This window comes from Mustela putorius, unplaced genomic scaffold, assembly GCF_011764305.1.
Source record: "Mustela putorius furo isolate JIRA1106 unplaced genomic scaffold, ASM1176430v1.1 tig00003853_pilon_pilon_pilon, whole genome shotgun sequence".
In the NCBI taxonomy this organism is placed as follows: Eukaryota; Metazoa; Chordata; class Mammalia; order Carnivora; family Mustelidae; genus Mustela; species Mustela putorius.
In genome coordinates this window covers 14,004,672-14,017,842 of record NW_025422005.1, presented here as the reverse complement: position 1 = coordinate 14,017,842, position 13,171 = coordinate 14,004,672, and the positions used below count along the sequence as shown (strand labels likewise).

Here is a 13,171-nt window from a genome sequence, read left to right as displayed (position 1 = left end):
GATGAGCTCGCAGTTCCCACCACTGTCACTGAGTCACCGCCACCCATCACTGGCCCTTGCGAGCCCATTTTTCATACCTTTGGGAGCTGGTTTTTATTTGCTTTGTTTTCTTCACTGGGGCTGGCTCGCTCTTTGTTGTTGTCAGTTCTGCCTTCATTTAAGCCCTGATTTCCAAAGAGCCTGGTGCCACTGCCGCCCTCCTCCCATAAAGGGCCACACGGCTTCAGACTTTGGCCGCTGGACTCAAGGTTCTCCTCTGCATCTTCCAAAGAAAGGTATTTTATTAAAATTGAGAACCTAAGACAGTTATACAACCGAACAATGCATAACTCCAAAGAGAGCATGTTTCCTTGAAGCAAAATTCTAACATCAAGTCAATACAGTGGGGATCACAGGGGGGAATGACTGGTACTATTTGGAAGATAAATTTTAAAAAAACCTGCTGACCAGCCTAATCATCAGCTTCCCACCTGCAGAGTGTCTTATTAAACCACTTTTTAACACGTATTTTTAGGAGGAAATCTTTCATTTGCACCCAAAACCCAGAAAGGAAACGGACTCCAAATCCGTACTGCCTAATACAGCAGCCACCAGCCATATGTAGCCATTTAAATTAAAGATGATTAAAGTTCAATGAAATTGAAGCTTCAGTTCCTTACTCTCACTCAGCCATACATGTCAACTATACACTATACCGGATGGTGCTGTTTTAACGTCACAAAGACCCAGTTACTCGCAGCTTTCTGAGAAAGCACAGCAAATATATAAAGAAGAAAATACCCAAACACATAGAAAACAGTCATGCTGGGAGTAGAACCTGGCACATATCCGGCAATATGTACCAAAATCATTCTGAATAACTTGTGAGGACACTAAGACTATGTCTTTTTTTTTTTTTTCCATCTACGAAGTCACAGAATTAAACCCAGTTCAAGTAAAACAAAATTCTAATTTATCACCAGCTGATGGATACTAGTTATCTATATATTTCCATTAGAAAACTCAGTTATTTCTCTCTCTAGTCTATTTCAGTTCTCTCTAGTCTATTTCAGTTATCATTTTGTTATTATAAGGGATTCCTCTTTCAAAAAAAAAAAGTCCTCCCTGAACTCTCCATCCCTCCAAGACCAGCTTAAGTGGCCTTTCCATGCGCCCCCTGGTTCTCTATACCTCCACTGGTACGTATTATTATGCTGGTTTCCCTGTCTCCCCTCTGCCCCCCTCCCCTCAACTCCAGATTATCTTCTCCCTGAGGCAGGGCCAGGGCCTTGTAAAACACACCCACATGCAGAAAGTGATAAATGGCAGTATAACCACTACCTGTGCCTTGATAAAAATCAAACATTTGAAAAGTCACCAACACAACCACTTTGAAAGCATATAAATATCAATCATGGACTCACTATTTCTTTTCCCCTGGTTCATCTGAAGCATGGCAATTATTGCAGATTCAATGTTATAATTTTCGGCTTCCAGGTTCTGGACTATCAAATTAAAATCCTATCCAAGAAACAAAGGAACACGTCAAGGCTGGGTAGACTCTTCTACCTACCTCCACGTCAACAACCTGATACGTGAGAAAAGCTAACAGTGAGAATCAGGGCATGCCTTCAAGACCCTTCCATTTAGGAAACACCTTAATTTTCAATAAGGCTGGTAACTTGAAATAACTATTTAATATAAATGAGTTCCTTTATATAAAACTGCACTTTTACTAGTGTAAACGCCAGTCAGAAAAAGAAAAACAAAAAACCCACACACCTCCTTAGGGTTCTGAGCAATACGGGGTAAAATCTAGCAAACAAGAGACAAGTGAACAAGCAGCTCTCCTTAGGTCATCTCACTCGATCTGATGAGCCACAAACATCATGAACCTTGCTCGGCCCACCAGGTGTGGGCGTCCTACACTGGGGCTACAAAACTGGCCGGAAAACTCGGCCCAGCAATGCTTGTTCATGCACCATTATTACTATAGGACATTAGTACTCACTGAACATCCAGTCGCATTGCAGACCTTCTGGACAGCATCTTCTACTTCATCTCTCAGGTCATCCTCAAAATCAACACCCTTCGTCTTGACCTTTTCCCTTTTATTTGACTCATCTTGATGAAGCATCTGAAACTAAAGGAAATATAAAGAGTAATAATCATGGAACATGCAAATAAGGTTCAGAATCTTCCACATAGGAAGACACTTTAATCTCAAAATCATTCTAGTATTTATTGAGGAGGAGAAGATTCCAGGAGCAATCTTCAGGGAATAGCAATGACTAGGCTAAATTTCATCCCGACAAGGATACTCCAGACCATAAAAGAAGTGTTAAAAAGAAAGGCCCAAGATACAGGATAAGTTGCTCAGGAAGAATGGCATTAGAGCTCCTACATCATTTCTAGACACCAACATTCTGACAATGACCGCTGACTTGAACAGCACACATTGCCTCAGCTGATCTCCAGAGCTAGGAGCTTAGTCACAGAAGCTCAACTGATAAGCTTCTGCAGCAGGACAAGTTGTCCTGAAGAAACATTCATACATCCCTCACCTGGGTCCCAAGGCCCTATCTGATCATCAGCAAGCTCTGGTGTGCTGAAGTTCCTGTCCCAGCTGGACAGTCACAGGTGAGCGTGACTGCTCTAACCTCATCTGACCTCACCTAACCACAGGCATACCACCACGTGCAAGGGAACCTGGCAATCCAAATCCTAAAAACAGAAAGAGTAGTTCGATTGGTATCCACGAGGCCTTTCCAACCTAAGGTTATTGCACAGTAGCAAAAAATCGTCCCTCTGTGGTGCTCAATCACCTTCTCTCTTCACTTCTGCTAACACAGGGAGATGGGAAATAGGCAAGGACAAATTCCTACTTGTTCGCCTGTAAAAGCGTAAGTGGAATCTAGCAGTGTGCAGTCCATTCCTTCCAGCACGAAGCGATCTATTGTAAAATTAACCCAAACAACTTGGCCAGTCTTTAAAATGTATCCAAAGGAAATAATGTCAAATAATGTCAACTTTAGAAAGGGTTTATGTGGAAGTGCTCACCATAGCACTACTAATGGTGGTGAGTAACTGGAAACCTGAGGGTTTCAGTGTATGGATAGTTAAATAACTATGGTAAATCCATACAATGATGCTTCATTTCTGTTAAAGTAAGGAGCTCAATAAACATTTTCACTCTCATTATTATTTAACAATGTTTTGGCAATAGCAAAAAGCAATTAGCCCTCTCCCCGCAAAAAAATTTTTAAAAAATTAAAAAAAATTAAAACCCCAGAAGTATGAAATTGAAAAGAAGAAAGATTACCACTATTTGCAGATGATATAATTCTATACCAAAAAAAAAAAAAAAACCCAAGAGAATCAATCAAAAAACTACCACAAACAAAGAATTCTGGCAAATCATATACTTACAAGAATCTCGTATCCAAAATATATAAAGAACTCTTATAATTCAACAACAAAAGCACAAATACCACAGTTAAAACATGGGCAAAGGACGTGAGCAGACATTTCTCCAAAGACACACAATGGCCAATGAACACATGAAAAGATGCTCAACATCATTAATCATTACAGAAATGCAAATCAAAACCATGAGATAGCATTTCATACCTGGTAGGATGGCCATAATTTTAAAGAGAAAGAAGGAAAAATAGCAGGTATTGGTTAAGAGTGTGGAGAAAGTGGAACCCGGAATACGATGCTGATAGCACGTCAGACACGCTGCTGTGGAAACCGTGCGGCAGTTCCTCAAAAAATTAAACATATGACCTAGCAATTCTACTCCTGGATATGTATCTAAGAGACTGAAGACTGGGACTCAAATGCTACACTCAAATATTCATAGCAGCACCATTCACAAGAGCCTAACGTGGAAATAACACAGATGCCTGTCGACAGATGAAGGGCTAAATGAACCGGCTCTATCCACGCGATGGGGTATTATTACTCAGGCTTAGGAAGGAAGTACGGACACCTGCCACAAAATGAACGAACCTTGAAAACGTGATGCTAAGTAACATACGCCAGTCACAAAAGCCCACATATTGTATGATCCCATTTATATAAAATGTCCAGAACTGGTAAATCCATAGAGACAAAAAGCAGATTGGTGGTGGCTGAGGGAGGAAAGGAATGGAGAGTGACCTGCTTCATGGGCACGCGGTCTCCTTCTGGGGTGAGGAAAATATTTTGGAGCTGGATGGAGGAAGGAGTTGCACAGCTTTGTGGGTGTATCATTGGCACTAAATTGTACACTTCAAAATGGTTAATTTGGGGGCGAGTGGGTGGCCTAGTCGGTTAAGTGTCCAACTCTTGATCTCAGCTCAGGTCTTGATCTCAGGATCCTGAGTTTGAGCCCTGCATTGGGCTACATGCTGGGCATGGAGCATACTTTAAAAAAAAATCTCTCAAATGGTTAATTTTGGGGGCACCTGGGTGGCTCAGTGGGTTAAATCTCTGCCTTCAGGTCAGGTCATGGTCTCAGGGTCCTGGAATTGAGTCCTGCATAAACTCTCTGCTCAACAGGGAGCCTGCTTACCCCTCTCTCTCTGCCTGCCTCTCCACCTACTTGTGATCTCTCTGTGTCAAATAAATAAATAAAGTCTTAAAAAAAATTAAAAAGTAAAATGGTTAATTTTATGTTACATGAATTTTACCCAAATTTTTAAAAAAGACAGAATTCTGCATGATAGCTGGGTGCACGCATAATTAACATTTTGTTAACTACTCTCATATATACAAATGATAACCAGCTAGGAAACAGAAAAAGAAGAAGATCCTTTCCTTATAATAGAAACAAAAACGCAAAATACCTAAGAACAAACTCCACAAAATATTAGCAAGATCCATATATAGGAAATGCTCCTGAGGATCACCCAAAAAGTCAATTAAACAGAAAAAAAAAGCTTTATCAGGTTCTTGGCTAGGAAGACTCAAATGCCATAAAGATGTCACTTTTTCCTGAAGTTTATCTATTAATTTAATGAGATCCCAATAAAAACAAAATCAAGAGGACTTCTTTTTAACTTGACAACCTTATTCTAATATTCATACACAAAACAATAAAAAGCAAGAATACACAGAAAATTATATAGAAAATAAGTAAAAAATTCTACCAGTTTTCAAAATATACTCTTAATCAAAACAATAAATACATCAACACATGAACAGAGAAACCAGTGAAACAGAACCAACATCTAGAAACAGATCCAACTACATATGGGAATTTTATAGGGGAAAAAAGTGGCATTTTACACCAATGGAGAAGAGATACAAAATAAATACATGGTTTTGGTAACCACAAGAAAAAAAATATAAGGTTGGATCCATACCTTCACATAATTATAGGAATATAAATTCCAAAGAGAGACAAGACTTAATTCTCTGAAAAAATGAAACCACAAAAATGCTAAAATAAACTATGGGAGAATTCTTTTTAAACTCAGAGAATGAAAAACCTTCCTAACTTTGACTCAAAACCTAGAAGGCACGTAAAAAAAAAAAAGAAAAACCTTGATAAACTTAACCTCATAAAAATCTAAAACTCCACCACAGACTGTTGGGGAATTAAAGACAAATGGACGACTGGAAAAAGTACTGGCAGACCCCACCACAGACAGGGGCTAATTTCCCTAATATGTAAAGGTTCCTGAAAGATCGCTAAAAAAAAAACAAACCAAATAGGGGGGAAATGGACAAAGAATATGAATATAGATCACAAAAAGAAAAAGAAAGAAAGAAATACAAATAGGTCATAAACCCAGGAAAAGAAGCATAACTCACTAATACAAGAAGCACAAATTAAAACTGTGAGGAAAACAATGTCTCCCACGGCAAGGTCAGAGGTTGGAGAATGCGGCGCCACGCCAACGTGGAGGCAGAAAGCGATGTGGGCGGAAAGTGTGGGTGCGACCTCACAGACAGCAGCGTGGCAATACCTGTCACTATTATAAATGCAGGAAGGACTCTGTAGGAATCTCTCCCACAGACACACTTACACAAGTGTGAGAAGATGTACATAAGGCACCACATGTTGTTTCTAAAAGCGAAAGCATGAACACAGCCTCCGAAGTCAGCAGAGGGACGGGTCAAACACACCGCAGCGTGTCCACCGGACAGAAGACTACGTGGCCTTACGGACCGCTGCAGCGAGCAGCGAGCCTCCAAGCGAAGAGCACCGTGAAAAGTACAGTCCACAACACGGCGTGCAGGATGCTCCAACCGGGGGGCAGAGACCGAGCAAAGACCACAAAAGCAGAATACACACACAGACACACACACTTGCTCGAAATGGACCTCCGGGAGGTTTAATGACACGCCGATAATACTGGGTGCATTCCAACAAAGTTGGAAGTGCGATTTCACTTTATTTTTTTTAAATGACAAAGAAAGCTTTTAATAAAGTGAGAACAGGCTCATGGAATAATGTTAACTGAACAAAGCGAGAAATACTGCTACTGCTGGGTAAGCACCAAAACAGTAACAAAAATTGTGTCCGTGTGGAGCGCCTGGGTGGCTCAGTGGGCTAAGCGGCTGCCTTCAGCTCAGGTCATGGTCTCAGGGTCCTGGGATCGAGCCCTGCATCAGGCTCTCTGCTCAGCGGGGAGCCTGCATTCTCCGCCCCCCCCCTCTGCCTGCCTCTCTGCCCACTTGTGATCTCTTTCTCTCTGTGTCAAATAAATAAATAAAATCTTTTTTAAAAAAGTGCCTGACTTTATATACTTTTTTTTTTTTAAGATTTTATTTATTTATTTGACAGACAGAGATCAGAAGTAGGCAGAGACACAGGCAGAGAGGAGGCAGAGAAGAGGAAGCAGGCCCCCTGCCGAGCAGAGAGCCCGATGTGGGGCTCCATCCCAGGACCCTGAGATCATGACCCGAGCCGAAGGCAGAGGATCAACCCACTGAGCCACCCAGGCGCCCCAGCACAGATTAATTTTAGAACACAGAAGTAAGTTCAGAATGTTATATAAAGCCTATTCATGTAATCACAGTCATCAGCTATTAGGAAGAGCAAAAGAATGCTAAGCAATCTTATCTATTGCTCTAAGACTAAAAAAAATAAAAAATATAAAATCAAGCCCATAAATTCTTAAAGACAGCTTTCCATAAAAACATCACTGGTTTTGGGGGCACCTGGATGGCTCAGTCAGTTGAAATGTTAGACTCTTGGTTTCAGCTCAGGTTAGGATCTCCAGGTCCCGGGACTGAGCTCCAGGTTGGGCTCCACACTCACCGCGGAATCTGTTTTAGATTCTCTCTCTCCCTCTCCCCGGCCCCTCCCCACCACTCATGCTCTCGCTCTAGCTCTCTCTCTCTCAAATAAATAAATAAAATCTTAAAAAAAAAAAAATCACTGGTTTTTAGCTCCCAGGGCACATAGCTCTTGACCCGGTTCCACCAGGGCTGAGAACACAGAAGAAAACAGGGGCCTCACTCACATCTGTCTGGAGGTGTGCGGGGGCTTCCGAGTTGTCATTCAGCCTCCGAACACTGTCATAGTGCTCTCCGCACCGATATGCGATGTGTAACTCCCTCACGCTGCTCTTCTCTGTGCCACGAATCTGCAGGCAGAAGGGAAGACAGATGCCAGCGAGGATCTGGATGGTGTCAAGTCTGGGAGGGAAAGGCCCCCTGGGTTGTCCAGGAAGCCCAGTGAGCAGGCTCTATGCACACACGAATTCCGGATAGGCTGGGATATGCCAGGGGGCGGGGCCGGAAGAACAGATACAGGACAAGTATCTGCTGCGACGAGAGATTTGGTGCTGCGCACCTGGACTCTGGGTCCTGTGTTTTCAGCCTCTGATTTAATTTGTGGGGAAAAAAATAAAGGAAAGACTTTCTCTTAAAAAAAAAAAAAAAAAAAAAGCTTAAGTAACTTCTGAATTCTCTTTCTCCTACCCATGTTACATAGGCTTCAAACTGGTTAATGTGTAACTATATGGAAATCCATCCACATGAAAAAACATAGTCAAAAGCCAGAGCAGATTTACCAGGAAGTTATAGCAGCTTATGTTTCAGAGGCTTCCGCACCCCTCAGCCTCTCCATGCACAGACCCTTTCCAGGGTGGAAGGCCCAGGGGCTGAGACAGATCTGTTCAGCTTGAAGCTCAAACAACCTGGGGCCCTCTTTGAGAAAAAGAATACAAAATTACAAATATTAAATTGCTATAACCCCTCCCAAGACCTTGAAAGGGGACTACAAAAATGAGGGACCTGACACTCACAGTAAATCTACCCACTGTTAAAACAAAAATAGCATTTTCCATCAACTGCATACTAAGAAATTAACAAGAACAAATTCAAAAATCTCCCACTTATACCAAATTCAAAACAAAACGTGATACAGTCAAGCAGTACTACTTGGCCCAATGATGAAGGCACTGTTCCAAGGCACTCCATGCGAATGGTACCCATGGAGCGCAGCCCAAAAAGAATGGTGTTCCCTGAAGTTGTGCTGTACAGAAGCCCTAAGGGTCAGGCTGGGTACGTCCCCAAGAAACCACCACCTCCACAGAAACTCTGAAGTAATTCTGAATCTGTCCCTTAAAAAGGCCCGTACCTGTTTCTTTGTTAAACACCAAAAACATCAGCACCTCTTCTTGTTTTTACTGAAAGTCATAGGTAGTAAGATTCTGCCATTAATTCAAACAGTATCCATGGTCTAAAACACAACAAAAGCCGGAACCACACAAGTCTAGAGATCAGAACCATGGAAATTTCCTCCAGGCGGAATACTTAGGTCTCAAAATACAGACAGTCTGATTTTGACATATAACAGAGCGAGTACCATTTATCTCTCTTGGGAGGGGTTATAGCAATTATAAATTAAATCTCCAGGAAGAGTAATGGAAAAGGAAACTAGTTGATTAGAACCTTTGAATGACATTGTTCCTACAACACATACACATTTAAGTAACAGTAATATACACACAGTATGAATAGGAGAAAATAACTGGAATAGTCACCAAATCGTTAACTGTGATCTTCAGGGGGAAAGAGATTACAGAGGACTTCCACTTTCTATGCTACACATGTCTACACTGCTCACAGAAGCACATACTCCACTTGTAACGAGGGAAAAAATGCAGGTTTCAGGGTCTCCATGTTGTGAGTAAAGTCTACTCATTATTCATGCAAGAGCTCTTACCCCAGACAGTAGCAACCAATGCAGTTGCTACTTAAATTTTATAACTTGCTTCTTAAATTTTATAAGATCCGGGGCACCTGAGTGGCTCAGTACGTTAAGCCTCTGACTTTGGCATAGGTCGTGATCTCAGGGTCCTGGGATCAAGCCCTGCATTGGGCTCTCTGCTTAGCAGGGAGCCTGCTTCCTCACTCCCACCCCCACCTGCCTCTCTGCCTACTTGTGATCTCTCTCTCTCTGTCAAATAAATAAATTTTTAAAAAGTTTTATAAGGTGCTTCAAAGGGAAGTGGGAAGATGGAGGAGATCCAGTGCACAGTTCCATTATACAGCAATTATACTTATTTTGAAAACATATACTTTCAAAAAAACAAAACAAAACAAAAAACCAAAACAAACACTTTCAGTATTTAGCAATCCATGAAAAAGAACACTACAGAAATATATTTGGAAAAAAATTCTAACTATGCAGAATCACCTTCCACAACTACCTAGATAATAAAAATAAAACTTAAAATAAATAGTTAGGGGAGACTGGGTGGCTCAGGTCGGTTAAGCAGCTGCCTTTGGCTCAGGTCATGATCCCGCATCAGTCTCCCTGCTTGGTGGGGAGTCCACTTCTCCCTCTCGCTCTGCCTACTTGGGCTCTCTGCACAGCAGGGAGCCTGCTTCCCTCTCTCTCTCTCTCTCTGCCTGCCTCTCTGCCTACTTGTGATCTCTGTCTGTCAAATAAACAAATAAAATCTTTAAAAAAAAAAAGGGGGGGGGGGAAAGGTCATCATTGCCTTTATGAAAATAATCAGAGAAATGGGTAAGAAGTGTGTACACGTGCACACAGACGCATCTCCGGGTGCGCAGATGGGCTTCAAACAGGTATGAGACCACTGCGATGTGTCTCTTTTCCAGGTTCAGCAAACAGTGCACATGAATGCCACGGATACACACTAACATGTTAACAGTAATAATCTCTGCGTAATATGACACTCTGGGTGATTTTTACTTCCTTTTATGGGCTTTTCTGAATTTTCAAAATTTTCTATGATTAACATGTTTTAGCTAATTAAAAAAAAACAGCTTAGAAATGGGGAAGTGAGAGACACCTGGGTGGCTCAGTGGGTTAAGCCTCTGCCTTCGGCTCGGGTCATGATCTCAGGGGGGTCATGATCTCAGGGTTCTGGGATCGAGCCCCGCATCGGGCTCTCTGCTCAGCAGGGAGCCTGCTTCCTCCTCTCTCTCTGCCTGCCTCTCTGCCTACTTGTGATCTCTGTCAAATAAATAAATAAAATCTTTAAAAAAAAGAGAGAGAAAGAAATGGGGAAGTGAATGGAAGAAGAGAGAACTAATAGAAATCCTATGCACAGTTTTTAGGAGCAGAGCCACAATGGGAAAGCAAGCATGCAAGTATGAAGAATAAGGGGATGGTAGCCTACAGACACTTTCGCCCTGTCCTGTGGCTTTCCATACTCCAGAACATTTAGTTTGATGGACTGTTTGGAGGAGATGAGGTTAATTTAGGATACCAAAGGTAATGAAAGGCGAAAACAGATGAATGGACAAGTACTTCATGAAAGGGGCCAGGGGAACACACCGAGTACGTGTTGTTAAAATCTTATTTGCTGTAGAAAAACCACTAAAACCATTCTGTGTGGCTGGGCAGAGCACAGAATCGAGCTTGACATCCTAGGCCATGAAATGTATCTTGCTGTTCGGATCACACTTTTTAGCAACACTTACTGCGTGCATTTTGTTTTTGTCTCCCTCCACATAAAAAAACAAAACATAACGTGGGTTAGGCATACCTCCAACCGGAATTTGTAGGCCCAAATCCTCTGGATTCCCACTTTACTATTTTCTACAACGTGATCTAAAGTATTTCCATATTAGGCTGTCGGCCCTCAAATTACCCAGTTAACTGACTGCTAAATAATACATATTTTTTAAGTTGTAAATTTAAAGTCAAGTTAGTAAACAGTGTATCAGATTCAGATGTACAATTCAGTGACTCAACACTGGCATAGGACACCCAGTACTCACACAAGTGCCCTCCTGCAACCCCAGCACCTTGCTGAGTAATACTGTTAACCTTCTAAAGGTCTGTGCCTTATACTTCAGACTCCCTATGTACATAACACGGGGTTTAATTCAAAGCCACTGGCAGCTTCCCGTCTGTGGTTAGGCCAGCAGTCCCAGTGACCCGTACAGTTCAGTATCACCATCTCTGGACACCCCTAATGCTAATTTATAAGTAAGAGCTTAACACAAGTCCCCCAGTAGGTGACCTACCTGCCACAAAGGGGCATTAAGTTGATGAATCACCACATTCAACTGATGATTTCTTGCAAAGGCTACGATTGCATCATTGCCAGCAAAGGTTCCAGGCTTTGCCAAACTGGCCACTGCACAAAACAGGAGAGAGAGGAAAATGAACTCTTTGGAATGGAAAAATCCAAGTGCAAACATGCTTTGGTATTTGCTTAGTTCCAAATAGTATGAAACAGAGGGATCCATCTGAGAAATCCATAAGCTCTGTCAGAACCAGGAATTCAGTTGGTTGCACAGTATGTCGTCTGCTACTTGGAAGAGTACCAATCATTCATAAAGAAAGGAGTCATTTCTTCCCTCATTAATTACTTACTGTTTCCTATATGCTTAACTCTGTAGGACTGGAAACGAACAACAACCAGAGTAACCTTCAGTTTGCATTAATGAGTGTGATTAGGTGTTAAGCACGGCTCTACTCACTTCCGGATTATTACTTTTAATCCTCAAAACTCTCTGAAAGAGACAGCATCGTGCATACCATCCTCCAGGTAGAGCAGTTTGTAACTGAGCCCAAGGTCACAGAGCCAGTACATAGCAGAGCAGAGACCGCATCCCAGGCAGCCTGACTCCAAGCCCTGGCTCTTGACCACGCCATTACACAGCTGGTCACAGTCTGAGCTCAAGGAGTCTACAACCAGTGGGGGACAAACAACAAGAAAACAGGCATCGCTGATGCGTAAGTGTCGCAGGGAAGGGATGTACAGTAAGGAACTTGGCCTCACCCAGAGAGGTCTGGCCTTTGTCCCGGACTCCTAGGTAATAACCTCTAAACCCTTAAAATTTCCCACGTGAAAGGATGATGGGCCCTTTGGCCCCACTTGAGTTTATACTAATGAGGTGACTCGTGGTGGGCCTCTCTGGCCACATGACAGTAGGAAGACCTGGGGGACTGGGAGCTGGATACTGAGAGCAACCATCTAGGCAGTCAATCAATAATAGCTACGTAATGAGGCCCCAGTAAATGTGGAAGTCGGGGGGCTCCCTGGCTGACAGTATTCTGTGATTGTGTAACCCTCCCTGACTCTAGGCCTTGGCTAATTTTGATCCATATCCTTTCCTTGTAAAAAATTGTAACTGTGAGTATAACCACCGTCAGTGAGTTCTGAGTCCTTCTAACCAATTATTGAACCTGAACCTGGTTCTGGGAAACCCCCAATTTGCAGCTGGTATCAGAATAGGGAAGTCGGGCATGTGGGTGGCTCAGTCGTTAAGCGTCTGCCTTCGTCTCAGGTCATGATCCCAGGGTCCTGGGACTGAGCCCCGCATTGGGCTTCCTGCTCCTCCCACTCCCTCTGCTTGTGTTCCTGCTCTATCTCTCTCTCTGTCAAATACATTTTTAAAAATCTAAAAAAAAAAAAAAGAAAGAAAGAAAGAAGAGAGGGAAGTCTTATGAGAGACTGTGCCCCCAAACCCTGCCGTCTGGCTGACTCCAGGTCAGGACCACAACGCAGTCTGGTAGCGGGAGGGAGGTAAGGTGTATCAGACAAGCTTCTCAGCAGACAACTGCACTGACTCCTAAAGGGCGAGCAGGAGACAGACAGAAGAGGAACGGATGACGTTCCAAGCAGAGGCGAGAGAGAGAGAGGATGAGCTTGTGCGCTGTATAGTATGGCGCGAACTTGGGACTGCCGAGAGCCGGGGGGGGGGGCGGGGAACAGAAGACAGAGCGGGAAACAGCAAGAGATGAGGGTAGAGAAGTAACAAG

General features: G+C 42.8%; 1 protein-coding gene across 3 annotated transcripts in view; it reads right to left on the bottom strand.

The window, feature by feature from the left end:
- Positions 1-13,171, bottom strand: part of OTUD3 (OTU deubiquitinase 3) — a 29,889-nt gene that overhangs the window by 5,995 nt on the left and 10,723 nt on the right. The window contains exons 3-7 of one of the 3 annotated variants that reach the window (XM_004741306.3): positions 11,428-11,540; positions 7,440-7,562; positions 1,991-2,122; positions 1,404-1,500; positions 78-262 (exon numbers count right to left, since the gene is read on the bottom strand). In XM_004741306.3, coding sequence (XP_004741363.1) covers positions 78-262; positions 1,404-1,500; positions 1,991-2,122; positions 7,440-7,562; positions 11,428-11,540 — 650 coding nt within the window. The remainder of the gene's footprint in view (positions 1-77; positions 263-1,403; positions 1,501-1,990; positions 2,123-7,439; positions 7,563-11,427; positions 11,541-13,171) is intronic. The other 2 variants (XM_004741307.3, XM_004741308.3) reach the window with 2 other exon arrangements.